The sequence below is a fragment of the Pezoporus flaviventris genome, unplaced genomic scaffold (assembly GCF_033815535.1).
Source record: "Pezoporus flaviventris isolate CSIRO_AGI_PZ_B2104156 unplaced genomic scaffold, CSIRO_AGI_Pfla_v1 ptg000121l, whole genome shotgun sequence".
Classification (NCBI taxonomy): domain Eukaryota; kingdom Metazoa; phylum Chordata; class Aves; order Psittaciformes; family Psittacidae; genus Pezoporus; species Pezoporus flaviventris.
Window position 1 is genome coordinate 1,414,174 of NW_026892669.1, and position 27,684 is coordinate 1,441,857.

Consider the following 27,684-nt stretch of genomic DNA (forward strand, 5'->3'; position numbering starts at 1 on the left):
CATTCCAATCTCAGTTATACTGCTTGATTTATTTATGTATTTTTTAATTTACCTGAATTTGTATTTGTTCAGATTCATATTTGCACATACTTTGGAAATTAAGGAGTCCAAATTTACTTTTTATTCTGTTCATCCAATTTTCCATGGATGCTATATTGCTGTTTTTCTCCTACGTACCAAAAATTATAAAAAGTGTCAGTCCAATTTTATTCTAGACTATTCCTTCTAAGACCTTACACTCTCAGCCTCACCCCCCCCCCCCCCCCTTCCCCGGCACATAAATATACTCTCCACCCCTTGCTATTTCAGAAGCAGTCATATTTTGCTTAACAAAGCTCAAGGTTCAACCTGTATCCTATATGCAGGCATTTTTAGAATAAGCTGGTTTACTATTCCTGGTTAATGCAGTCCATTATATCTCACACAAATCTTAGCCTTTTCAAAAGCAGCACATGCCTATTACACAATCTGTATGTGCAAAACTGACTTTGCTAGATGCATTGTTAGTATAAACACATAGATGTAGGAACCCAAAAGCTGTACCTAACACACAAACATTAAATAAAAGTAAACAACTTTTTTTTTTTTTTTTTAAAGCATAAGCTTTACAGCACTGGTTACATTTACAGCTCTATACTGTCAAAGAAGAACTTGCTGCTTCCACACCTTGGCAAATGTGGAGCCCCTTCCTTCTGATTCAATCATGATAGTTTTAGTACGACGCTGTAAAATTTGGTCAATGTCTTCCTCACAGAATTTAGAGCCTTCATCTTCTTCATCCATAATGGCACCATATGCACCCCTTCGAAGCAAGTCTTCTATTTCTTTTTTGGAGAGTTGTTGGATCTGGGGGGGGGGGGGGAAGAAAAAAATGTTTGTGCAACTGAATTGTGTCTTACAACTTATAAATTTTAAATTCAAGATTATTAAAAGCTAAGATAAAAGTCTGGTCATCAATTGAAACAATTTATTATGTGGTTACAGTACACATTTTTACGGGTACATGTTTTGTTTTGGTTGTTCCAACACCATGATGAATACAAGCTTAGAAGAATTACCTATTAAGATGAGATTTACATCTAGTATTAAAGTAACACATTATATATAAATATGAAAAGATACAAGGAAACAAAGGGAACTTACCTCCTTGTTTGCATTATCTACTTTGGACCTTAATAAGCAAGAAATAATGAGATTTATCAGAGTAATTGACTACATTTAAAATTAAGTCAATTACACTGTTAGTCCACATCAGAAAACGTAACCCAGATGCAAACAACAGAGAAATGGTAGGTTCTGTAATTTAAAATAGTTCCCATGTGATTAACAAAGCAAAAGGAGTTATTTCAAGAAATGTCTACATACACCACCAGTGCTTTCTCTTCCACTCATACTCTGGAGGACAGCCTTATCTAGTCCCAGTTTCAGACTTGCTCTATCAAACATCTCTCTCTCATAGGAGTTCCGTGTTATCAGTCTGTAGACCTTCACTGCTTTGTTCTGACCAATCCTGTGACAACGGGCTTGAGCCTTTTGAAGGGAGAAAAGAATAGCAGAAAGAATTTAGACATATCTAGGAATAAGATCCTCTTCTTTCAAGAAATTATTTCTGCGGTAGCACAGTCTGAAAAACAACAGCATGAACTCAAAAGGAAGTCAATTCACATATAACTAAATAGAAACTACCAGACATTTTCTGCATTGTGAAGTTTTCTAAAAACAGTATAGTAAGTAAAATGAAGAGGAAGGATCTGTGCTGAATGCTACAGAATAGTGTTTCTCTTGCAGTAACTACGTAACAAGACAAGCTAACACCTAAGTTATATGATCTCCAAATACACATTTGCCCTGGGTTCAGCTGTAGCAGTCATTTTTCTCCTTAGTAGCTGGTGCAGTGCTGTGTTTTCAACTTTTGCCTGAGACCAGTGCTGATAACACACTGATGTTTTCAGTCGTTGCCAAGTACTGCTAACACTGATCAAGGACTTTTCATTCTCATGCTCTGCCAGTGAGGAGGGGCATGGGAAGCCAGAAGGAAGCAGAGACAGGACACCTGACCCAAACTAGCCAAAGGGATATTCCATACCACAGCATGTCATGCCCAGTATATAAACTGGAGGAAGTTACCCGGAAGGCCCATATCACTGCTCAGGTCAGGCTGGGTATTGGTTGGCGGGTGGTGAGCAACTGTATTGTGCATCACTTTGTTTTCTTTTCCTTTTCCCCTTTTAGTTTTATATTCTCTCCTCTTGTTATTTCCCTTATCATTATTATTGGTGGTAGTAGCAGTAGTTTTGTAATGTACCTTAGTTACTGGACTGTTCTTATCTCAACCCATGGGATTTACACTCTTTTGATTCTCTTCCCCATCCCTCCAGTAGCAGGAGGAAGAAGAAGGGGGGCGGGGAAGGAACGAGCAGCTACGTGGTTCTGAGTTACTAGCTCGGTTTAAACCATGACAAAAGGGTAAAGGAGTTGCGACTTAAGACTGAATTCAATTTCAGGAACCAATTCCTAGATTTGATTCATTCTTTGTATCTTAATACACATGTCCTGGGTTCAGCAGTAACAGTCATTTTTCTCCTTCGTGGTAGCTGGTGCAGTGCTGCGTTTTGACTTCCAGCCTGGGAACAGTATTGGTGAAACCGATGTTTTTGGTTGTTGCTAAGTGATGTTTACCCTGACCAAGGACTTTGTGAGGCTCATGCTCTGCCAGGGAGGGGAAGCCGGGAGGAAGCAGAGATGGGGCGCCAGACCCAGGCTAGCCAAAGAGGTATTCCATACCACAGCACGTCATGCCCAGGGTGGGGGGTAACTGGGAGTTACCCAGAAGGACACGGGCTTCCGGGTGGGACTCGTTTCTTGGCGAGTGGTATTGTATCCTCGTCCCTTGTTATTTTCTCTTATCATTGTTGTCGTTGGTGGTAGCGGTGGTGATTTGTGTTGTACATTGGTTGCTGGACTGTTCTTGTCTCAACCCCTGGCATTGCACTTGTTCGATCCTCCTCCCCATCCCTCACGGGAGCAGGGAAGGGGAGAGCCCCGGGGGGGGGGGGGGGGGGGGCTCAATTGCTCTCAGCCCTGCACCACTCACTGGGAGTGAGTGAACAAGCTGTCTGTCTAGGGTATAAACCACGACAACACATTACTCATTTTCTATATATTATGTTTTAGCTGAACAACTCTATTTCCAAAAATTGTGTTAGTCAGCAAATGCAAAATCCAATCCCTGGTTTCAAAGTGTCATCAAAGTCTTAAGCATTTTATCTACTTATTGGCTTAGTTTACTTGTGTTGTGCTTTCGAAGTGTAATCAATTTGAAAGGAAAAGGTAGAACCCATCCAAACCCAGATGACCTCTCCTATCCAAGTAGAAAGTATTCATCAAAAACCATGAAATATTTGCCTTACAAAAATATGAAAATTTTAAAATTATGCATATTCAAAATGAAGACAACATTATAACTGATCAAATTTTTATCAGCCAGGTTTGACTGCTTAGATTTCACTATTATGCTCAAAAGAATTTACCTGAAGATCATTTTGAGGATTCCAATCAGAATCAAAAATTATACATGTATCTGCTGCAGTCAAATTAATGCCCAAACCACCAGCTCTGGTGCACAGAAGGAAGACAAAACGGTCGGAATCTGGCTTGCTGAACCGGTCAATGGCAGCTTGTCTGAGATTGCCTCGTACTCGCCCATCAATTCGTTCATACAAGTATCTGGAAATTGCCATGGATACACACACACACAAAGAGGGATTAGAACAGATCTCCTGCTTGCATATTCATTCTTTATGGTGAATAGAAGTGATGCCAACTAACTTTGATTATCAGAGAATAACATAACAAGGAATCATGACAGAACTTGCATATCTGTAGTACCAATACACATCAGCAAATACAAACACTGAGCATTTTAAGAGAAGTTCATCTGAAATTGCTTCATTAAAGCAAGTACCTGGTTAGATATACCAGGAAACATGTATTACCATGGCACTTTGCTGCACTAAAACACACCATAACCTGAAGTCCCAAGTGGACACTTACAAGTTTTTCACATGCTATTATGCTTAGATCCCTGCCTGGGGTCACAGTAGCAGGACAATGATCTTTCGTATTATATACCAAATTGTCTGCACATGTTAGGGGTAACCAAGTAACCAGCAGAAAGCAGTCCCTGGTAAGCTATCATTGGACAAACTGCATATCAATTCTGTCAAGAGTCATAGGAACAGAACAAAAATGATATGGACAGCACCTCTAACAGTCTTTATCAAGGCATCAATGAATCCAGGGCTTCCTAAAGTAAAACCAGCAAATTTAAAAGCCTGAAGTAGAGCTGTCATTTTTGTTACTTTTGATAGTTACAAAAACTCCAATGAAACTTCTGAAATCAAGTGAAATGCTTAAAAAGAGAGCAAATGCTTCTGTACATTGTAGATGAAGGTGTTGAATGTGTATCTGTTAGTCAAAGAGCCTCAAAACCATTTTTCTACTAATCAGCTATAAAATGGCACAGCAGATAATCCACAGGACCACAGCCATTTTGGCAGGCAGCCATCTCCTACAGTCATGAATTCTGTTAAATATGAAGTCTAATCATGAGTGCACTCTAAAATTTCTAATCAAAGAGCAGCATGAGCAAGTTTCACCTCCTATGGATTTCAGAAAATTCTACCTGTAAATGTGATGCACTAGTTTAGATGTTACAACATTACAGAAAAAGGAGTATTTTCCATATTGGATACTACTATGAAATTAAAATTAGTTTATTAAAATAAAACATACAAACTGTTGAGCTTGCAGCTCAAATAGACTGTTTTATGAAACCAAAACCATAGAAGAATAGAAGTTATATAAAATTATCACAAAAGGAGATTTTAATATATTCTAGTAATGGCTTTCAATATACCTTCCAGTATCCGCTGCAGGAAGGCTTGACATTCTCACTAATTTTTAACATGCAAACTCTATATTACTATGTAATATAGATGTTATAGAAGGACCAAGAGATTTTTCCCTGAGGCTGGACAGTCATGAGTTGCAGGGTGTGTGCGATAGTATGGGCAAATATCTAGGCCAGTGGGCCCCTCCAGTGCTTTGGAGCCTCACCACTGAACAAGTGCAAATTTAAGAAAAATTAGTAAAACACTTAAAGGAGGTGTGTTGTCATCCTTGTCATACCAGAGTAGGACAAATCATGGCAACGTGCTGGGCCTTGGCCTATGCTTACAGAGCCCTGTTCAACACTATCCAGAGCCTTCAAAGGGAAAAAAATGTCTCTGGATCCAATGGCAAGGTAACAGACAACGCAGCTACTCCAACTCCAAATACAGCAGCTACACCAACCCTAGTGACAAGTACAGCAGGATCATTATCAACTGAACCACACAGCTCGGTGTAATGGGCAAACTTGCTGAAGGCTGCATGGAGACCTCATAGCAGCCTTCCAGTATCTGAAGGGGGCCTATAGGGATGCTGGAGAGGGACTCTTCATTAGAGACTGTAGTGACAAGAAAAGGGGTAACGGGTTAAAACTTAAACAGGGGAAGTTTAGGTTGGATATAAGAAGGAAATTCTTTCCTGTTAGGGTGGGGTGAGGCACTGGAATAGGTTGCCCAGGGAGGTTGCGAATGCTCCATCCCTGGCAGTGTTCAAGGCCAGGTTGGACGAGGCCTTGGGTGATATGATTTAGCGTAAGGTGTCCCTGCCCACGGCAGGGAGGTTGGAACTAGATGATCTTAAGGTCCTTTCCAACCCTAACGATTCTATGATTCTATGTAGTATACTGACAAATATACACTTCAAAGCAAAATGTACATTCCAACAAATAGACTATTAAAACAACCAGAACTATGTCTTTTTATATTTTTTTTTTCAGGTTGATATAGCAACAATTGACTGTAACAACCTCTCTGAAGGTTTCATTTGTTGGTGAATAAATGGTAAGCCGCCACAGCAAGTTACATAGTGATTAGCCAGAAAGAAAGAATTCCTATCTCTGGTGTGCTGTAATCACTAATCCTACACTAATATTCAAAGATATGCCCACAGAGAACAACATACTACAGGAGACAGAATAGGGAGTATCTTACCTTTTATGTATAAGGTAATCCTCCAAAATATCAAGGCAGCGCACCATTTGAGAGAAGATAAGGACTTTGTGGCCTCCTGCTTTCATTTTTGGAAGAAGTTTATCAATAAGAACCAATTTACCAGCAGACTGGATCATTGCTTGCAGATGGAAGTCTGGAGCACTTAGGTTATATGTTTCTTTAAACTCTCCAAGGATTTTCTCTTCAGCACCTATCAAAGATTTTATTTCTGTATCTACAGGTGTATCTACACAAATATCTCCATGTACATACAAGGCCAAGTTCCAAAAAAAAAAAAAAAAAATCAAAAAAAAAAATCAAAAAAAAAAAATCGGTGCTTGTACTCTAAACATGCCTCCATTAGTTGCTGCTGAAGAAAGAACAAAGTTCTAGATGGATCTAAAGTCTATCAAGAACATCTATTTCTGTGCTCTTTGAAAAGCAGCCTGAAGTTTTTAATCAGAGTACCACAGAAAGAACACCTAGAACAAGGTAAATCCCCCAACTGCAAAACCAAAACCACTTGTTCTCATGTGTCACATAAAAAAAAACAAAAACCAACAACAAAAAAAAACAAACACCACCCAACCAAAACCAACAAAACACACCCCCCAAAAAAAAACAAACAAAAAACCCCAACAACTGAAAAACCACAAGTCCTTGAGTCTCTGTGATATTTTAAATGGGACAGGAATCTTAAGAAACAGCATTCTAAAGACTTTTTCTTAAGTCCCACTATGATTAAAATCATAGCAAAAACTTCAGGAGCTTAAAAAACTATCCAAATCAGTTATAAGTAACTGAGAAAAACAATGAAGACTGACACAGACCATATCACTTATGAGAAGCATTAAAAGTTAGGTCTAGTTGTTCTTCACACTGCCTTTAAAGATATGTAACATTCCCATGAGATAATAGCTTCTAAATATTCTGTAAAATCCTACAAAGCAAGTTCACATTTCAGGCCTTAAATATGCAAATGCATCACAACTTTGCCTTACATCTATCAAAAACATGCTTCCACCTAATCCAGTCCCTTGGAAAGTCTGATGAAAACATTTAAGAAATACAAAAGCTCTTATATATTTTAAATATTTAAGAACTACAAAAGTACTAAAATTAATAGAAAAAAATCAATAAAAAATTAAAATCATCAGTCTTTATCATGTATTTACCTTTGATGAGGTAAGGGTGATTACAACATTTTCTGAGTTCCATCATGGTGTTAACCAGATTGGGTACATTTGCTTGCCCTGCTCCTTTGGATAAGAAAGCAAAATTTTTCTCCAGAATCGCTCGATAATATTTCTTCTGAATATTAGTTAGTTCTACTTCAATTATAGTTTCCTCCTTTGGAGCCAACTTTTTTTCTACGTCTTCCTTTAAACGTCTGAGCATCATGGGTTTCAGAATAGCTTGTAGTTTCTGAACCTAAATGAAACACAACAGTTGGTTCAAACATGAAAAATAATAATATAGTTTAATGAAAAACTTTTGTACTCTACATCATTTTTTTTCCCTAGACTTACATATATTTGCCAGATGGTATATAGCCTTATTTTTAATCCCAAAGTACTTAAGATTTTTTTGACGTACTCCAAAACCAATAAAAAGAGTATCTTTTTAATACTTGCCTGCAAAGACTCTGCCTACAAAACAGAACTGCTGCGGTAAATTGCTGAGGTGAGTAGCTCGAGAGAGAACGCCTTCAACACCTCAGTGGAGGGAAGCTCAGCATCCAGGAACTTCAATTCAGACCAGCAGAAGTTACCGAGGAAGCCTCAAACCCTCAACAGGACCTGCCCAGGAGCCGGCAGCTCAGCTGACGCGAGCAGCTGACTCACAGGGGGCGGAGCCAGGAGCAGCGGCACCAGCCCTGACTGGTTAGAAACCTGCACAAGGGAGCACGAGCGACCAGGAGTTTGGTGCAACAGGTCAAGCTGGCAGGCGAGCGGGATGGTGAGCACTCGCCTTATGACCAGGGCCCGGTCTGGGAGCTCTGCTCTGGCTGTGGCCAGCATAGGCACCCAGACAGAGCCTATGAGAGGGGAGGCTGCAGCGCACAGCATCCATTGTAAATCATGCAGAAAAGAGGAGGGCATCAAATCAGGAAGCTGGGAAAGAGTAACAAAAAAAAAAAAACCTAACAAAAATAAAAAAGGAGAAAGAGGACAATTAAAAGCAAGGGGATTCTTCCTAAATCTGTTGTCCCCACCCAGAAATGCTTTGCAGTTCTGCAGGGGACTAATGAGGAAACATACTTGAAAAATGAACAACCGGCTAATGCTTGGGTAAAGAAGATGACTACTGGTGCTGCCAGGAAAAAAGCAGCAGGCAGGGGACTCTACTTTGAAAGGCATAGAGGAAACCATCTATTGGCCTGACCCAGTCTCAAGGGAGGTGTGTTGCCTACCAGGGGCTCAGATAAGGGATTTTGTACAGAGGCTGTCTGGTCTAATAAGTCCCACTGTCTATTACCCACTTCCAGTCATTCATGTGGGTGCTAGTGATATAGACAGCAGTAGCCCACAGAACATGAAGAAAGACTACAGACCCCTGGGAGAGGTGGTTAGGGGCTCTAAAGCTCAGACATCTTTTTCATCAATTCTCCAGGATAAAGGGGAGGACCTTAAAGAGGCTAGGGGGATTTGGCAGGTTAATAAATGGTTAGAACAGCAGAGCCATAGTCAAGGGTTTGGGTATCTAGAACATGGGACTCAATTTGGGAGACCAGGTATACTGGAGGCTGGTGGAGCTGGTCTGACAAAGAAGGGGAAGAGGTTTTGGTAGGAGGCTTACCAGGCTGATCAAGAAAGCTTTAAACTAGATGTGTTGGGGGAGGGGGGCATCATTCCATCCCAGCACTCCCAGTCAGTTGCCAGCACCTATAATAAAGGCTCAGAGCAATGTAGAGATATTCCAGCCGCTCCAGTCAATGAGCTGGCTTCATTTGGAGCTCGGCTCAGATGCCTCTATACAAATACCCGTAGTATGGGGAACAATCAAGAGGAATTAGAGATGTGTGCATGTCTGCAAGGATATGATATAATAGGCATCACAGAAACATGGGATGGCTCCTATGACTGGAGTGCTGGAATGGAAGGTTACAGGCTCTTTACAAAGGACAGGCCCATCAGAAGGCAAGGGGGAGATGTTATTTATGTTAGGGATAGGCTGGAGAATATGGAACTCTGTCTGGGGACAGGTGAGCAGTCCACAGAGAGTTTGTGGGTCAGGGTTAAAGGAAGAACAGCTATGGGGGGCATTAGTGTGGGGATCTGTTAACAGACTGCCTGATCAAGAGGACTCTGTGGATGAAGCACTCTATAGACAGATAGGAAAAGCCTCATGCTTGCAGGCCCTTGTCCTCATGGGGGACTTCAGCCACCCTGACATCTGTTGGAGGGACAGTACGGCCTGGCACAAGCAATCCAGGAAGCTCCTCGATTGCGTGGAAGACAACTTCCTCCTGTAAGTATCAGAGGAGCCGACAAGGAGAGGTGCCATGCTTGACCTTATGCTCACCAACAGGGAAGGGCTGGTTAGAAATGTGATGCTCCAGGGCAGCCTTGGTTGTAGTGATCATGAGATGGTCGAGTTCAAGATCCTCAGGACAGTGAGAAGTGTTCAGCAAGCTCCCTGCCCTGGACTTCAAGAGAGAAGACTTTGGCCTCTTCAGGAACCTGCTTAGTAAGGTTCCATGGGATATAGCCCTAGAGGGCAGGGGGCCCCAAGACTGTTGGCTGATATTCAAGTAACACCTGCTACAAGCTCAGGAGTGTTGTGTCCCAACTAGAAGGAAGTGCAGCAGGAGGGCCAGGAGACCTCCATGGATGGATAAGGAGCTGCTGAGGAAACTTTGAGGGGAAAAAGAGGCTTATAAAAGGTGGAAGCAAGGACAGACAGCCTGGGAAGAATACAGGGATGTTCTCCAGGAAGCTAGGGACCAGGTTAAGAAAGCTAAGGCCCAGTTAGAATTAAACTTGGCTAGGGATGTGAAAGATAACAGGAAGGGATTCCATAGTTACACTGCAAATAAAAGAAAGACTGGGGGCAACGTGGGGCCTGTCCGGAAGCTATCAGAACTGGCTACCCTGGATTTGGAGAAGGCTGAGGCTCTTATTGCTTTAGTCTTCACTGGCAAATGCTCTGACCACACCACCCAAGTCCTGGAAGGCAGATACAGGGACTGTGAGAATGAAGACCCTAGGCCCACTGTAGGAGAGGATGTGGTTTGAGACCATCTTAAGCACCTGAACGTGCACAAGTCCATGGGAGCTGATGAAATCCATCCTCAGCTCCTGAAGGAGCTGGCAAATGAAGTTGCTAAGCCACTGTTCATCATATTTGAAAAATCATGGCAGTCAGGTGAAGTTCCCAACAACTGGAAAAAGGGAAATATAACCCCCATTTTCAAGAAGGGGAAAATGGATGACCCAGGGAATTAAAGACCAGTCAGTCTCACCTCTGTGCCTGGCAAAATCTTGGAGCAGTTGCTCCTGGAAAGCATGCTAAGGTACATAAAAAACAACAAGGTGCTGGGTGACAGCCAGCATGGCTTCACTAAGGGCAAATCCTGCCTGACCAATTTGGTGGCCTTCTATGATGGGGCTACAGAACTGATGGACAGGGGCACAGCAGTTGATGTCATCTACCTGGACTTGTACAAAGCATTCGACACTGTCCCACACGACATCCTTATCTCTAAATTGGAGAGGCATCAATTTATTGGATGGACGACTTGGTGGATAAAGAACTGGTTGGATGGCCGCACTCAAAGAGTTGTGGTCAATGGCTCAATGTCTGGCTGGAGACCAGTAACAAGTGGTGTCCCTCAGGGATTGGTGTTGGGACTGGTCTTGTTCAAAATCTTTGTTGGTGACATGGACAGTGGGATTTAGTGCACCCTCAGCAAGTTTGCCAATGACACCAAGCTGTGTGGTTCAGTTGATACACTGGAGGGAAGGAATGCCATCCAGAGGGACCTTAACACACTCGTGAGGTGGGCTGATGCCAACCTTATGAAGTTTAACCATGCCAAGTGCAAGGTCCTACACCTGGGTCGGAGCAATCCCAGGCACAGCTACAGGTTGGGCAGAGAAGAGGTTCAGAGCAGCCCTGCAGAGAAGGACTTGGGGGTGTTGGTCAATGAGAAACTGAACATGAGCCAGCAGTGTGTGCTTGCAGCCTAGAAAGCCAACCATATCCTGGGCTGCATTAAAAGGAGCGTGACCAGTATAAAAAGGACATGGAACTGTTGGAACAAGTCCAGAGGAGGGCCACAAGGATGATCAGGGGACTGGGGCACCTCCTGTGTGAAGACGGTCCAAGAAAATTGGAGCTGTTCAGCCTGGAGAAGAGAAGGCTGTGTGGAGACCTCATAGCAGCCTTCCAGCATCTGAAGTGGGCCTATAAGGATGCTGGGGAGGGACTGTTCATTAGGGACTGTAGTGACAGGACAAGGGTAACGAGTTCAAATTTAAACAGGGAAAGTTTACATTGGATATAAGGAGGAAGGTCTTTACTGTGAGGGTGGTGAGTCACTGGAACGGGTTGCCCAGAGAAGTTGTGAATGCTCCATCCCTGGCAGTGTTCAAGGCCAGGTTGTATGGAGTCTTGGGTGACATGGTTTAGTGTGATGTGTCCCTGCCCATGGCAGGGGGGTTGGAACTTGATGGTGTTAAGGTCCTTTCCAACCCTAACTAATCTATGATTCTTAAGCCAGAAAGCTTCAATTTTTTATTATTCTCGCTAGTTGCCAAATCTAAAATACTGGCCCCCCAAATTAATTCTTTTATATAAAATATCATATTTAACTGATTTCTACTGCCTGCAAAGTTCAGAGAAATCACATGACAAAAGATCTCATAGGGAGTATGTGGGGAGCAATAACATTTAATATCCAAAACAGAAGTTTTCCCTTTGAGGAAGTCACTCTTGCACACTGAAGCTCAAAATGAACTTATGCAACATGCTATACCTGTTCCTCTGTTTTAAGGTCTCTGAATTCTTGCATGAATGTAGATTCAGCAGGAAAACGCAAAGGTTCAAGAAAATGAAGGAGGCTGAATAATTCCTCTACTGTGTTCTGCAGAGGGGTACCTGTTAACAGCACTTTATGCTCCTACAAAAGGAAACAAAACTCCTATGACCGTATGTGCACACATTTGCAAAAACTTTTGTGTTAAGTCTCAGTTTCAGAACATGAAAATACCAGTTCTACATGTCAGTAAGTACACAGATAATACAGTTGAACAGATTTATCAGGAACAACAGTTAAGTATTTTCTACTAGCTTTTTATTAAATCCTGTCTTCCTACATCGGTAATGAAGAAATGACTGAACACTACAAATTTTCCTGTAACAGTCACACATGTATAATCCTCTCTATTGTGGTTAAAATATACACACTAAGCATTTATCAAAAAGCAAGTAAGATGACTACTGAGAACATGTAGCAACAAGCGTATCAAAGTAAGAATGAAATCAAATGCGCAATGCAAAACTCGTCATGGTGGATCTTCTAGTAATGCACCAAAAGCCTGAAGATTCATGGTTGTATCCGCTTTTAAAAAAGCTACATCAAATGAAACCTTAACTACAGGACTAGATAATAATTCTGTTTGACATTTTACTACTTGCTTTTATTGTTAGAAAACTTGTTTAAAATACTTTCCATGTTTTTAAACATTAATTACTGCACAAAAAATTACATTAAACTTATGATTTATTATTGTACTGTACTTAACTGGAATCAAACCCCAAAAGTGAAATATGGTTACTCACAAGGTTCATTAATTTTAGTCCTTCCAAGAGTTTGCAGTTTTTGTTCTTCAGTCTGTGAGCTTCATCAATAATAACACATCGCCATTCAATGGCATTTAACTCTGGACACCCACCAAGAATCATTTCAAAAGTTGTGATAATGGCTTGGAATCTGTAGGTACCACGAATGATACATCCCTAGAGATTCATCAACACATAGAAGTTGTTACATTACCTTGAATCTATTCAATTTAAAGATTTTTGTTGCTGAAATTTTATCAAGAGCCAGACATCAGATTTTACATTATAAATTGTTTTGTCATCCCATATACATTTATTTTATCTCCATAACTCTGTAATTAATACTAATGAGTAATTATCCATAGCCATAAATCCAATATTATGTAACCAACAATAAAATGTTAAGCACTTTTAAATTACAGATACAACCATCTAATAAAACTGTTTCAAAAAGGTGTATATAGATAGTATCACATTTTTAACCCTGGGAAAATCTGAAAGACTGACAGGAAAAACCCTGTCAATCAAAATATATGACAGTAATACATTTATCACTTATACAGTAAATAATGAAAGTATCACCTGAGGACTAAATGAACACTTTTCCTCCAACTTACTCAACTCGGGTCATCTGACAAAGAGAATATGTAAAGGCCTTCAAAAGGCAGCATACAATAAGTCACTGGAGAAACAAATGCCATTTTAATATTTAGCACTACTTAAAAAAAAGTTTGCAGCATTATCAATTTTGTAGAAATATAGTGATGGTTAAAAAAAGTTTATACATAATATATAGAATGGGGGAAAAACACAGATTTCATGCCATTTAATGTGAATTTTTTCAGGTAGAAAAGCAAACTGTACACAGACAAAGCTAGGAAAAAGGAAATCAACAGCTACATAAAAGTAACGTAGAGCTTAATTGGCTGTATTTTTGTTCTCGCTGCTCTTCATATTCAGGACTCAACTGCAACCATCTGTGTACACTTCCATCTCCACAATGAGTAACAGCATCACTGCTATTCAATTGCAAAATTACTCACCATCCCAAAATAATATATACCTTGCTGCAACCACTTCCACAAAATTAGCTCAGTAAGGATATGTTCAAGATTTTGATATGTAAAAAGCTTGAAAAACACATCACGGGATGTAAAATGACCTTCACTAAGACATATGTATGGATAATGTAAAGTTTGCTTTCATTACTACTACCTGAAACAGGTTTTGGGTAAGTTACAGCATACAAGTGTCATTACATTACCTGTGAGTCCCTGAAGTACATTTCATACTGCTGAATCATCTGCCTGCTGATCATGCTTCCATGATACACTACAACATTAAGGTCAGTCCACGTGCGAAATTCTCTTTCCCAGTTTGTTATGGTGGAAAGCGGAGCTATGATTAGAAAAGGCCCTCTTATACCAGCCAGGAGGATTTCATAGAGGAATGTAATTGACTGAATGGTTTTGCCAAGACCCATTTCATCTGCTAAAATACAGTTTTGCCTGAAAACAAAATATATTTGTGATTAGCATCAGAGAAAGTAAAGACACTAAAGCTGTTATTCAAATGGACAATTTATAAAATCAAAGTCAAACAGTCAAAATTGGAGCACTGTAAAAGATGCTTGCAAAGGTTCCCTGGTTATGGTGAAAGAATGAACTCAGTATACAAAACCACAAGCTTTCAATCATGTTTACTGCTGTCAAAAAACTGAGAATAGAGTGTTCTATGAGGTTTTCCTAGAAAAAGATTTGAAAAGTATTGTTTTGAAGCTACATCTGCCCTAATTAAAGGATTTCAAATCAATCAGATTTCGTACATGTACACTCACCTTGACAAAACTGCTAGAAATTAATGAAGATTCCCCAAAAGTCACAGATGGAAAGTATCCCAGCTACACTCACATAAAAGGAGTGCATTATAGCATCACTGCCAAATTTCCCTTCCTGTTTTCAGGACTGAGACAGATGCATATAATCAAATTACTACATGAAGTACCACTAGGTGCTCACCCTCAGCCATACATTCCAGCCCTTCAAGCTGTTTGCACACATGCTCACACAGCTATGTAGTGCTTGACTAAGAATTAAAACAAATTGTATGGTGAAATTGTATGCTCACTGACATAACCTATGTTCATGAATAGAAATCCAATTTACATACAGAGAAAATACACTGTTCTGGGAAAAAAACAATCTTGAAAGCTTTTATATTCCTGTTAATGTATCATAGCGTTGTTTAACAAAAATTAACTTTAGCTGACAACACAGAAAATACAATTATTTACTAGACTTAATTTTGAAGAAAGTAACTTTATTTGGAATACAAACTAATTCTAGAAATCATTTTGAAATATGCAAATATTTCCTAGTTGTTCCAAAAATTCTGAAAGCTTGTACTTTGGTGGAAGTTGCCTTTTATTTTAATTTCCTCATAGGTCTTGAAAATTTATTTTCAGTTAGGTTAGTTTTAGTCTTTTATCAACGAGAATAACAAAGCAAATCTTAAAAACATATTTGTACACCCAAAGGAATAGATTTTTTTCCAGTTACACCCTTTTAGCTATGAGCAGAGAGATTAAGATAAATTTAACTAAAACTGATTCATCCCCAGTAATAATGATTCACCCCATATGGTTTAAAGTTTACATTAAAAACCATTCCATAGATATACCTATTGTACCAGTTGAATAGGAGCCAGTTAAGTCCTTCCAGTTGATATTCCCTGAGCTGATTGCCATTTTTATATTCCCTGGACTGTTCTATCTTCTTCCAGGAGTTTGGAGGTGGTCGGTCCTTTAAGGGAAAGATTAATACATGTGCAAGTTGGTAAATGCTTTATTTTTCAAGAACTTTTAAACCCACTATTTCCAAAGTGTTAACAACTTAGACTTACAATTCAACCTTAAAACTGGGAAGGTGTTAACATTGCTTACTAATTGCTAGTTTGTGGAAACCTGAAATTTGTATTTCTCTAAAGTAACACTTTGAAAATTAATTTAATACCCTATTATAATAATATCAAGCAACTAATTTCTAAAACTAAGAATGCAAATAGCTTGGCACTGGTAATTTGAAACACTAATTCACTTACACAAGAAGCTTCAAGAATATATGAAGTTTCACTTTGTAAGCTCTAAGAACAGCTGTCCTACAGCCAGAGCTAACCAAGTATTTGGGACTACCAAAATCCCCAAAGTCTGAGTAACTCTTGATGCTGACACTATCCTTCTGAAGCCATTTGGGCAATCTACACAGTTACTATGATCTTGCCCTTTCCTTTCTGCACTTGACCTGGTCACTGCTGATCACTCAATCTCACAGCCAATTCAGGAAGCCAACAACTGGAACATAAACAAGTAGACTTGTGAGCAGTTTAGTTCCCTGAATCGATTTCACCAAGGGATCAGATGAAAGACAGTATAAGCATACACAATATCATGATGCAAAGAACATGACAAAATAGACCATAACAGTATCAAGGCACATCATCATAATGTCCCTAGCAAGCTAAAGGAAAGCTGAGAAGCTACATATAAATATACACAAACACACACTAGTTCCCAAGCCTGGAGACTAAACTGGCTGGCCATAAGCTTAGCAGGGAACTTAGAGAAATTATGAAGGTCTTGATTTATACTAGGTAGGATTCCAGCAGAAAACACTCTCTTCAGATAGCTTCTGCTTTGTACCTTGAACAAACCCACACATTCGAGCAAAAATATTTTTAGTTACAAGCTGTCATGATCAGCTGCACTCCCCCCCATTTCTCAGTTTTTATAAAAGCTTGCATTCACTCTAGACTCATGTGGCCTTATCTGCCCAGCTCTGAATTTTGTACCTCTTTCTTGCCAATGTCAACATCACCTGAGACCCATCTCTGAGCAGCAGTATCTGTCCCTCCCCAGCAGCTGTGGCTTCCTCCCCTCTCCCAAAGCACCCATCTGTCCACTCCCCCACACCAGGAGCAGCCAGGCTCCTGCTTGCAGGGCTGCTGTCAGCAAACACTTCCTTGTAGTTGCTGGAGCCTGGAACAGAAAATATTTGTTGCTGATGCTAAAATGACTGTCAGTTGTACAGGTGCACTTTTTTTCTCAAAGCCAAATATGGCAACAGAGAAGTATAAAAGCCCTTCTTTCCACATGCCAAAATGGCAGAATTTAAAATAAACACTAGAAAAATGAATTAAGTATAATAAGAATACATTAATTGTGACTGTCATTGCCCATAGACGGAAAAAAATATTAAAATACAAGCCTACAAATCAGAACACTGTGCATATTCAGTTATGTAAAATAAGTAAGTCAGAACAAGTGTGGTACTACACCACACAGGACACACGTCTCACTCTGACAATGACATACAGGGCTTCAAATAGAACTATTTTGTTTTCTCCTGCTCTATGAGACAGAAAACTGATAATTTAAAGATAAACCACATTTCCTTATTAGGTGCATTTTTCTTCCTTTCAGCTAGCCCTTTATGACAAGAGGAAAAATAAAAGCAAGAAGTAATTACAGAATCTGCTTGACAGATCTCGTTTGCCAATTTCCTTCAGTGTCAAAGCACAAGACTTAACTGTGTTCTCTAAAGGATGTTTATACTTTATTCTGTTTTCTCCTTGTCTTAAAACCGTTTAGATTCTATGATAGTCAGTTTCAATATACTGCTCATCACTCAAAGTTTAGCATTTAATATTTTTTCGTAAACATTTGTTTTTTAACAGAGTAACAAATTAAATGAGAATTTTATCTATGCCTACCTGAAAATATCGTTATTCCTAGGTAACAAGGCACAGAAATCCTTTACACAGAATGCCAATAAGCCTTATGTTTTAACACAAAAGCTTAAAGTTGGGAAAACCATATCCAATTTGCCAAGACAGACAAGTAAATTAGATATAATTTTACCAGTCTCCTGGAGTCAGGCCTGGAAGCTTGCAATTGTTCAAATTCTTCTATTTTTGCTTGATCTACATCTTCTTTCAGCTCCCATGTACTGTCTTCATATGGCAATGAACACCATTTTACTAAGTAGTAAATAACAGGCTGCAGAAGAAAATTCTGAATGTTATCAGCTTTTAATTTAGTATACAGACTGTTAGTATGCCTTAGTATTTGAGTAGCTACCTTGCATGAGAGCTGGGAACAGAAGCACATTTCTGATACTATTTAAAATACTGGGTATATATTCTTGTTATCTACTTACTTAACCTTGGCTTCTCATACTCTTGCCACTTGTTGTAGACCCCTGGAATACTTAAAAATCCCACATACCCACAAGTAAATCTAATTCTTAGGAAAAGATAAATTACTACATTTGTGATGTTTGCCCCATTTTTACAAACTAGAATTTACTGGACTAGAGAGGTGCCACCCAGAACATTTCCTCTACTCTCCAAATCAGGCTACCTAAGACCAAAACAAAGAACTTGAGAAAGTTCCTAACACAGAAGTCTTCTCAACAAAAGAAAAAGCTTTACAAGTCAGCTGGAATTTAGGAAAAGCCTCAAAAGATGGAACCTAAGCAGATTACCTTATTTAGAATCAGTAAAAAAAAAAAATTAAAATGAAATAAAATGTGAACTTTCAAGATCTTGGGGAAAGTCTTATGACAACAACACATTATTTCCTAAAAAGTGTAATAATAGCAAATCTGCCGCATACAATGAAAAATAATTTCAACCCTCTACCCTGCTTTAGGAAGATTAATGCAGAAATCGCTGGATAAAAATCTGCTTGGTTTGCTGCCTGGAAGAACAAAATAAGCATCATAGCTATTCCAATAGACTTAATCAACAACTGTCAGTATTCCTTCTCTGCTTCAGACTTTCTGAATTTTGGCAATTGATTTGCCTTTCTGTTTTCTGTTTCGTAATAGTGATCAGGGAACCACCCCTTCCCTGGTGCTTTTTTCAGTGACCCCTGTCACTATCAGACTGGACAGCGCATGGGATTGCCTTTCATCAGAACTCACAAGGCAATTCTCAGACATCACTTTTATGTCAGTAACTACCCAAGCTTTGTCTACTATGACCTACTAATACCAATAAAAATATAAGCCAATGAACTCTGATTTCTATTTCAAAATACATGGCTAGCATAAGAAAAGACAAGATTGTCTCATTAGAAAATATTATGGAAGCTCAAAATCATTAAGGTGTTACTCTGAAATCTGCTAAAAATCACTATTATCAGTCACTACTTGGAGATGTATCTTCTTGACTTGATTCAAGATGTATTTACCTCACCAGTATCCTTATCTTCACAAACAGATACTTCTAATACCCGATCTACTTCAACATAGTCAGGATTAAAAGGGTCTTCTTCCATCTGCAATGCAAGATTAATAAAATCAGTAGAGACAAAAAAAAAAAAAAAAAGCTGGTATATGGCAGAGTCTCATCATGCAAAAAATGAGTCTGGCAGTCGGAAACTACTGAGGCTTTTGCACACACCTTAAAACATATTCCCCCCATCCCCTCCCCCCATTTTTTTTTTGGCAACAGACACTGAAGAGAGATCTGACATTAGAATAGAAAACACAGTCATTTAGGGATTAAGTGCTGTATTGGGAAAGTCTTACTAACATAATCTTCCCCTCCTTAACACTTTTAAGCAGTTACCCAAACAGTCCCAATTTTAAACCATGCATGTCAGAATAGTCCAGTGCCTCCAGAACACTTGCTCTTACAATTATGTTAAACAAAAAAAAAAACACCAAAAAATAAAAAACTCCACCAATATGCTGCAACCAAAACCACAACCCCAATGGCTAATTTTTACTGCTCAACATGCAGCTGGTCTACTTGAAAGCAAGCTCTTAATTACAATTTTACAAAGAATAAAGCTTATTTAGTTGTCTATTTCATACTCACATCTGCAAAAAAGTGAGCTCTTTGTGCTTGCCTCTGTTTGAATCGTTTTATTTTCTGCTGGATTCTTTTATCCTTTAAAAGCTGTTGCTCTGTGGCCCACTCACAGTGAAGATAAGAGCTAAAATAATAGAGATTAATGTATTAGCAAAAACAAAAGCTTATTATCAATTTTTAATACACAGGTAAAAAAAACTATGTTATAAAGCAGAATTTCACTAAAAATAGAATATTTTATCATGTAAGACAGAATTCACTGAAAAAAAAATATCAAAGAACGGTGGCTAAAGAATTGGCTGGGATGGACGCATGCAAAGAGTTGTGGTCAACGGAGCAATGTACTATTGGAGACCAGTAAAGAGTGGTGTTCCTCAGGGATCGGTGTTGGGACCGGTCTTGTTCAACATCTTTGCTGGTGACATGGACAGCAGGACTGAATGCGCCCTCAGCAAGTTTGCCCATTACACCGAGCTGTGTGGTTCAGTTGATAATGATCCTGCTGTACTTGTCACTAGGGTTGGTGTAGCTGCTGTATTTGGAGTTGGAGTAGCTGCGTTGTCTGTTACCTTGCCATCAGATCCAGAGACATTTTTTTCCCTTTGAAGGCTCTGGATAGTGTTGAACAGGGCTCTGTAAGCATAGGCCAAGGCCCAGCACATTGCCATGATTTGTCCCACTCTGGTATGACAACACACCTCCTTTAAGTGTTTTACTAATTTTTCTTAAATTTGCACTTGTTCAGTGGTGAGGCTCCAAAGCACTGGAGGGGCCCACTGGCCTAGATATTTGCCCATACTATCGCACACACCCTGCAACTCATGACTGTCCAGCCTCGGGAAAAATCTCTTGGTCCTCCTATAACGTCATCTACCCCTAGACAAAACCCAAACCTGACTCTGCTTAACTTTTGAGATCAGACGAAATGGTCATGGGTAAAACACAGTCTGTATGTGTGCCAACATGCCGATCCCCATCACAATCAGCAGGAAAGTCTCAAGGGTACCCAAAGGACATTCAAAACCTTCAGAACTCTCAATTGATGCTGTAAATAGGCTGGTGTGGGGGCTGGGAAGGTAAGGAAATGTCTCCTTCATAGGCTGACCACACGAGGAGGAAAAAAAAGATGTGTAATTGCTAAACACTACTATTATATACCTCCCAAAGTACAGAGGTGATGACCACACTGAGAATGCAAACCAGATCAGTTTCATGATCAATGAGTCGATCGTATTACAAGTCATTACCATAAAGCACAGCGAAACAAGAACCTTAGCCCAGGCCCCCCAGCCGATAAACACTAAACCAGCAAATACCAGCTGTAAGTAAGGAAAAACATGCTGAAACTGTGAGATCAAGACCAACAACTTTGAGAGCCAATAAATCAGCATTGTGACATGTGACTATTAATCCAAAACAGTGAATGTTTATCACAAATAGGACTAGACACACTCTGGTCAGATCTGTCGTTATGTCAACAATTTGTGCCCCACACTGGGTGCCACAAAGAACTGTTGTGGTTTAAGCCCAGCCGGCAACCCAGAACCACACAGCCACTCACTCACTCACTCCCCCCCCTCCCACCTCCCACCCCCCACTCCTCACTCCCAGAGGGATGGGAAGAAGAATCAAAATAATGTAACTCCCACAGGTTGAGATAAGAACAGTCCAGTAACTAAGGTATAACACAAAAACACTACTGCTACCACCAATAATAATAATAATGATAAGGGGAATAACAAGGGAAGAGAATACAGCTGCTCACCACCCACTGACCGATACCCAGCCCGACCTGATTATCATCTAGCCCTTCCGGGTAACTGCCCCCAGTTTATATACTGGGCATGAGGTGCTGTGGCATGGAATACCTCTTTGGCTAGTTTGGGTCAGGTGTCCTGTCTCTGCTTCCTCTCGACTTCCCCTCCTCCCTGGCAGAGCATGAGTCTCAAAAAGTCCTTGGTCAGAGTAAACATTACTTAGCAATAACTAAAAACATTGGTGTTATCAGCATTGTTCCCAGGCTGAAAGTCAAAAACACAGCACTGCACCAGGTACTAAGACTGAGGAAAATGACTGCTACTGATGAACCCAGGACAGCTGGAGAGAAGGAATGCTATCCAGAGGGACCCTGACACGCTTGTGAGGTGGGCCGATGCCAACCTCATGAAGTTCAACCAAGCCAACTGCAAAGCCCTACACGTGGGTCGGGACTATCCCAGGCACACCCACAGCTTGGGCAGAGAACAGATTCAGAGCAGCCCCATGGAGAAGGACTTGGGGGTGTTGGTGGATGAGAAAATGAATATGATCCAGCAGTGTGCGCCTGCAGCCCAGAAAGCCAACCGTATCCTCAGCTGCATCAAAAGAAGCCTGGCCAGCAGGTCGAAGGAGATGATCCTGCCCCTCTGCTCTCGTGAGACCTCACTTGGAGTATTGTGGGCAGTTCTGGTGTCCTCAACATAAAAAGGACATGGAACTGTTGGAACAAGTCCAGAGGAGGGCCATGAGGATGATCAGGGGACTGGAGTACCTACCATATGAAGACAGGCTGAGAAAGTTGGGGCTGCTCAGCCTGGAGAAGAGAAGGCTGTGTGGAGACCTCGTAGCGGCCTTCCAGTATCTGAAGGGGGCCTACAAGGATGCTGGGGAGGGACTCTTCATTAGGGACTGTAGTGGTAGGAGAAGGGGTAACAGGTTAAAACTTCAACATGGGAAGTTTAGGTTAGATATAAGGAGGAAGTTCTTTACGATGAGGGTGGTGAGGCACTGGAATTGGCTGCCCAAGGAAGTTGTGAATGCTCCATCCCTGGCGGTGTTCAAGGACAGAGCCTTGGGTGACATGGTTTAGTGTTAGGTGTCCCTGCCCATGGCAGGAGGGTCGGAACTAGATGATCTTAAGGTCCTTTCCAACCCTAACTATTTTATGATTCTATTATTTATTCCTCCAAATAATCATTTTGGAGCATCTAATTAAAGCAGCGTTTTTGCGCTGGGATCCATAGAACTCTATGGATTCACAAATTTCTTGCATGCGTCCTAAGAAGAGAAACAAGTATATTTAAAGTGAGCTTAAATAAATCAATTTGAATATCTGACACCTCTATCAGAAACTGCCCAGAGATATACTTAATATATTGGATCTTTGTTGTGTACTACATGTGATCATCTCTTCACAAGTATTGCTGCACTATATAGCTGTGCCCATTAAAAGATCAGTGAGGAGCATCAAGAGCCTATGGCAAAAAGGAACAGATCATCAGATTCGGTTGGGAGAGAAGCACAAAGTAATATAGTCAAAGGAAGCATGAGCACCTCTACCAACACATTTAACTGCATCCCAAGCACCTCTACCAACACATTTAACTGCATCCCAAGCACCTCTACCAACACATTTAACTGCATCCCAAGCGAGCCTTTCTGAAGTCAGATTGGTTTGACAGAAGTACAGATAATCCTTCCTTCACACCCCTTTTTTAATGTTTTCATCCTTTTTAAGCTTTCTAAAGATAGGACAGAAATAAAGAAGAGCTACTGTTGGGTATTACTCACTCACAGATGAAAAGACAGGCTTTACCCTTTCAGAAAACAAGAGTTAAATGGTTTCCAGAAACATGTGAATCCAGAGTCTCACAAAAATCACATTTATTAGCAAGAATCTAATGAAATTACTCACATGTATAGAATTAAAAATGTGCTTATATATCCAACATCAAGAACTGAGGAGTGTCTCACCAGGGCAGAGTAGAGGGGAAGGAGGACCTCTCTCGACCTACTAACCACCCCCCTTCTAATACACCCCAGGATGCCATTGGCCTTCTTGGCCACAAGGGCACAGTGTTGGCTCATGGTCATCCTGTCCTCCACTAGGACCCCCAGGTCCCTCTCCCCTACGCTGATCTCTAACAGGTCATTCCCCAACCTATACTGGAACCTGGGGTTGTTCCTGCCCCGATGCAGGACTCTACACTTTCCCTTGTTATATTTCATCAAGTTAGTCCCTGCCCAACTCTCCAGCCTGTCCAGGTCTCGCTGGATGGCAGCACAGCCTTCTGGCGTGTCAGCCACTCCTCCCAGCTTAGTGTCATCAGCAAACTTGCTGATAGTACACTCAATTCCCTCATCTAAATCGTTGATGAATATATTAAATAATACTGGTCCCAGTACTGACCCTTGAGGCGCTCCACTAGTTACAGGCCTCCAACTAGACTCCGCCCCATAGACTACAACTCTCTGGCTTCTCTCCTTCAGCCAGTTCACAGTCCACCTCACTACCTGATCATCCAGACCACACTGCCTCAATTTAGCTGTGAGGATGCTGTGGGAGACTGTGTCAAATGCTTTGCTGAAGTCAAGGTAGACCACATTCACCGCTCTGCCATCATCCATCCACCGTGTTATTTCCTCATAAAAGGCTAAGAGATTGGTCAAACATGATTTCCCCCTGGTGAAGCCATGTTGACTGCCCCTCATAACCCTCTTATCCTTGATATGCCTTAAGATGGCACCAAGGATAAGGTGTTCCATCACTTTCCCAGGGATGGAGGTGAGGCTGACCAGTCTATAGCTACCCAGGTCCTCCTTCTTGCCCTTTTTGAAGACTGGAATGACATTTGCTTTCCTCCAGTCCTCAGGCACCTCTCCCGTTTCCCAAGACTTGGTAAAGATGATGGAGAGTGGTCTACCAATGACTTCCGCCAGTTCCCTCAGCACCCGCGTGTGCATCCCATCTGGACCCATGGATTTATGGATGTCCAGATTGCTCAACTGGTCTCTAACCCATTCCTCATCGACTAAGGCAAACCGCTCCGTCGACCTGACTTTATCTAAGGTCTCAGGGGTACAGGGCTCTTCAGGACTGCCTGAGGCAGAGTAGACAGAGACAAAGAAGGCATTCAGTAACTCTGCCATCTCTGTATCTTCTGTCACCAGGGCACCCATCCCGTTCATCAGTGGGCCTACATTGCCTCTGGTGTTAGTTTTATCTGCCATGTATTTGAAAAAGCTTTTTGCTGTCCTTGACCCTTCTCACCAGGTTTAATTCTAAGGAGGCCTTAGTCATCCTAGCTGCCTTCCTACATCCTCTAGCAGCAGCCTTATATTCCTCCCACGCGGCCAGCCCCTCCTTCCATGACCTGTAAACTCTCCTCTTCCACTTGAGCATACCCAGCAATTCCCTATTTAGCCACGCAGGTCTCCTGGCCCTCTTCCTTGACTTCCTACATGTCGGGATGCTCGGATCTTGAGCTCGGAAAAAGCAATCCTTGAATGCCAACCAACTATCTTGGGCCCCTTTACCTTCAAGCAGCCTTGCCCATGGGATTTCCCCTAGCAATTGCTTGAAAAGGCCAAAGTTTGCCCTGCTAAAGTCCAGAGTTACAGTTCTACTTGCTATTCTACTAGTCCTACCACACAAGATCCTGAATTCCACCATCTCGTGGTCGCTGCAACCAAGGCAGCCCTCAACCCTTACTGCTTCGACCAGACCCTCCTTGTTAGTGAGGATGAGATCCAGCAGCACTCCTCTCCTGGTTGGCTCCTCCACCATTTGCATGAGGAAGTTATCATCCATACACTGGAGGAACCTCCTGGACTGTGGTTGGGTTGCTGAGTGGTCCTTCCAGCAAACATCAGGGAAGTTAAAATCCCCCATGACAACCACAGCCTGTGACTGTGAGGCCACTCTCAGCTGCCTGTAGAAGGCCTCGTCAACTTCCTCACCCTGATCTGGTGGTCTGTAACAGACACCTACAACAGTATCTCCCCTGCCAGCCTGCCCCTTAATTCTCACCCACAGACTCTCAACTCACTCGTCATCTGTCCCTGGACAGAACTCGGTGCATTGTAGTTGCTCCCGTACATAAAGGGCAACCCCACCACCCCGCCTGGCTGGCCTGTCTTTCCTGAAAAGGACATAGCCCTCCATGACTATATACCAGTCATGTGAGCTGTCCCACCACGTCTCTGTAATTGCCACCAGATCATAGTCTCCTGACTTAACACAGGTTTCCAACTCCTCCTGCTTATTTCCCATGCTGCGCGCATTGGTGTACAGACATTCCAGGGAGCGAGCTGAGCACACCAATTTCACCCTAGGATTATAGGAGGCCTCCCAGTCTTCATTAATTCTGGAGCGCTGCCCCACTAGGGCAAGCCCAGCTACAACCCCATCCCCCTTCGAATCTAGTTTAAAGCTCTCCAAATGAGCCCTGCTAATTCATGCCCCAGCATCCTTTTGCCTCTGTGAGATAAACCTTTCCCACTTGTCATTGTCCAGACTGGTGCCCTATAAAACCAGCTGTTATCAAAGAATCCAAAGCCCTGCCTGTAGCACCAGTCTCAAAGCCAATCGTTTATGGACTGAATCTTCCCATTCCTTCCCACATCATCAGTGGAAGATGGAAGGAGTGAGGAGAAGAACACTTGAGCCCCAGACTTTCACCATCCGCCCCAAGGCCCTGTAGTCTTTCTTCATCTCCCTCAGACTGCGGGAAGCAGCTTCCCCCTCACCTGTCTGGAAGATCAGCAGCGGGTAGTAGTCTGTCGGGTGCACCAGGTTGGGGAGCGCCCTGGTGATATCCCTGATCCGGGCTCCAGGCAGACTACACACTTCCCTATGATGAGGGTCAGCTCTGCATATCGGGCCCTCTGTTCCTCTCAGAAGTGAATCGCCTACTACAATTACCCTTCTTTCTTTCTTATCAGAGGCAGTCTTGAGGTGCAAAGTCGACCGCCTTTTCCTATGTGGCCTTGTAGGCTGGCCTTGCACCACATCCTCACCTACCTCTCCTTCAAGATCCAGGGCCTCGAACCTATTACGGAGGGACACCTGGGGAAGCAGGGCAGGAAGGGGGGAGGGTTTCCCATGACGCCAAACTGGAACTCGCTTCCAACCCTCGTCACCTTTTTGGTCCCCTACCTCTGCGCAACAGCTACAGGGCAGGGGCTGTCTCGGGCCATCCCCCTCTGTGTGAGAAGGCAGGGGGTCCTTCCCCTTTTGGGGGGTATCTCCCTGGAACCGTTCCGACTGGCACGCCAGGGAGTTACTCCACCAGTCGATCTCCCTTTCACACTCCCTGATGGTCCTCAGCATCTCAACCTCCTCCTTAAGTCTTGCCACCAGGCTAAGCAGATCTTCTACCTGCTCACACCTCACGCAGGTGGAATGCTGTCCTCCCTCCCCCGGCAGCAGCAGGCTCTGGCACTCCCTGCATCCAGAGACCTGAACAGCCACGGTTTGGGACGGGGTCTCTGTCTGAGTTGCTGCAGTCTTCTTACTGCAAGCTCTCTTTCTGGAGGCGACCATATTGGTCCGCAGTCTGGGACACCAGCAACAGGGTCAGCAACACGACCTGCTTGTTCCTCCCTGCGCCCGGTGGGCAGTGACATGCCGCTGCCCTCTCAGAGGCTCTTTCAAGGCAAGGGGCAGGGGAGTGGTCACCGTCACCGTGGGAACGCCCCCCGCCACGTCAGCCTCTCTCTCGCAAGGGCTGCTGGGTCTTCGGGGATCGGGAGATGTTGGGAATAGCGATGTCTCTACGCTCTCCCCTCTGATTTTCCTAATCTCCGTTGACCCTCGCGGTCACTGAAGCGTGCCGGCTGCGGCTCTAGCTAGGCTAGCTCCGATCAGCTGACTGAATCATTAAGAATACAATGCAGATTCTTAGCATTTTTAAGATTAAATTTGTAAATAAAACTATCAAAAGATGACAAAATCTAGTTACAAATTAATGGTCAACAATACAAAACTTTAGAACATGTATACAGTACTTATCATTTCAGTCCACACCTCAATGAAACTTTTTAGTACTTACTAGTTTTTGTATTTTACAAAGAACTCTTCTGTTTCTACTGTCATCCCAGCAGCTATCTAGGAAAAGTAATTCAGGGGAAATGTTAAATGACAAATACAAACCCCTTTTTC

General features: G+C 42.0%; 1 protein-coding gene across 2 annotated transcripts in view; it reads right to left on the reverse strand.

Moving 5' to 3' along the window:
* LOC133282381 (chromodomain-helicase-DNA-binding protein 9-like) overlaps positions 1-27,684 on the reverse strand; it is a 75,934-nt gene that overhangs the window by 29,702 nt on the left and 18,548 nt on the right. For both annotated transcript variants that reach the window (XM_061478403.1, XM_061478402.1), the window contains exons 6-18: positions 27,575-27,630; positions 19,770-19,887; positions 19,138-19,224; positions 17,803-17,940; positions 15,567-15,688; positions 14,152-14,395; positions 12,888-13,064; positions 12,082-12,225; positions 7,277-7,532; positions 6,102-6,312; positions 3,531-3,726; positions 1,366-1,530; positions 667-846 (exon numbers count right to left, since the gene is read on the reverse strand). In XM_061478403.1, coding sequence (XP_061334387.1) covers positions 667-846; positions 1,366-1,530; positions 3,531-3,726; positions 6,102-6,312; positions 7,277-7,532; positions 12,082-12,225; positions 12,888-13,064; positions 14,152-14,395; positions 15,567-15,688; positions 17,803-17,940; positions 19,138-19,224; positions 19,770-19,887; positions 27,575-27,630 — 2,094 coding nt within the window. The remainder of the gene's footprint in view (positions 1-666; positions 847-1,365; positions 1,531-3,530; positions 3,727-6,101; positions 6,313-7,276; positions 7,533-12,081; positions 12,226-12,887; positions 13,065-14,151; positions 14,396-15,566; positions 15,689-17,802; positions 17,941-19,137; positions 19,225-19,769; positions 19,888-27,574; positions 27,631-27,684) is intronic.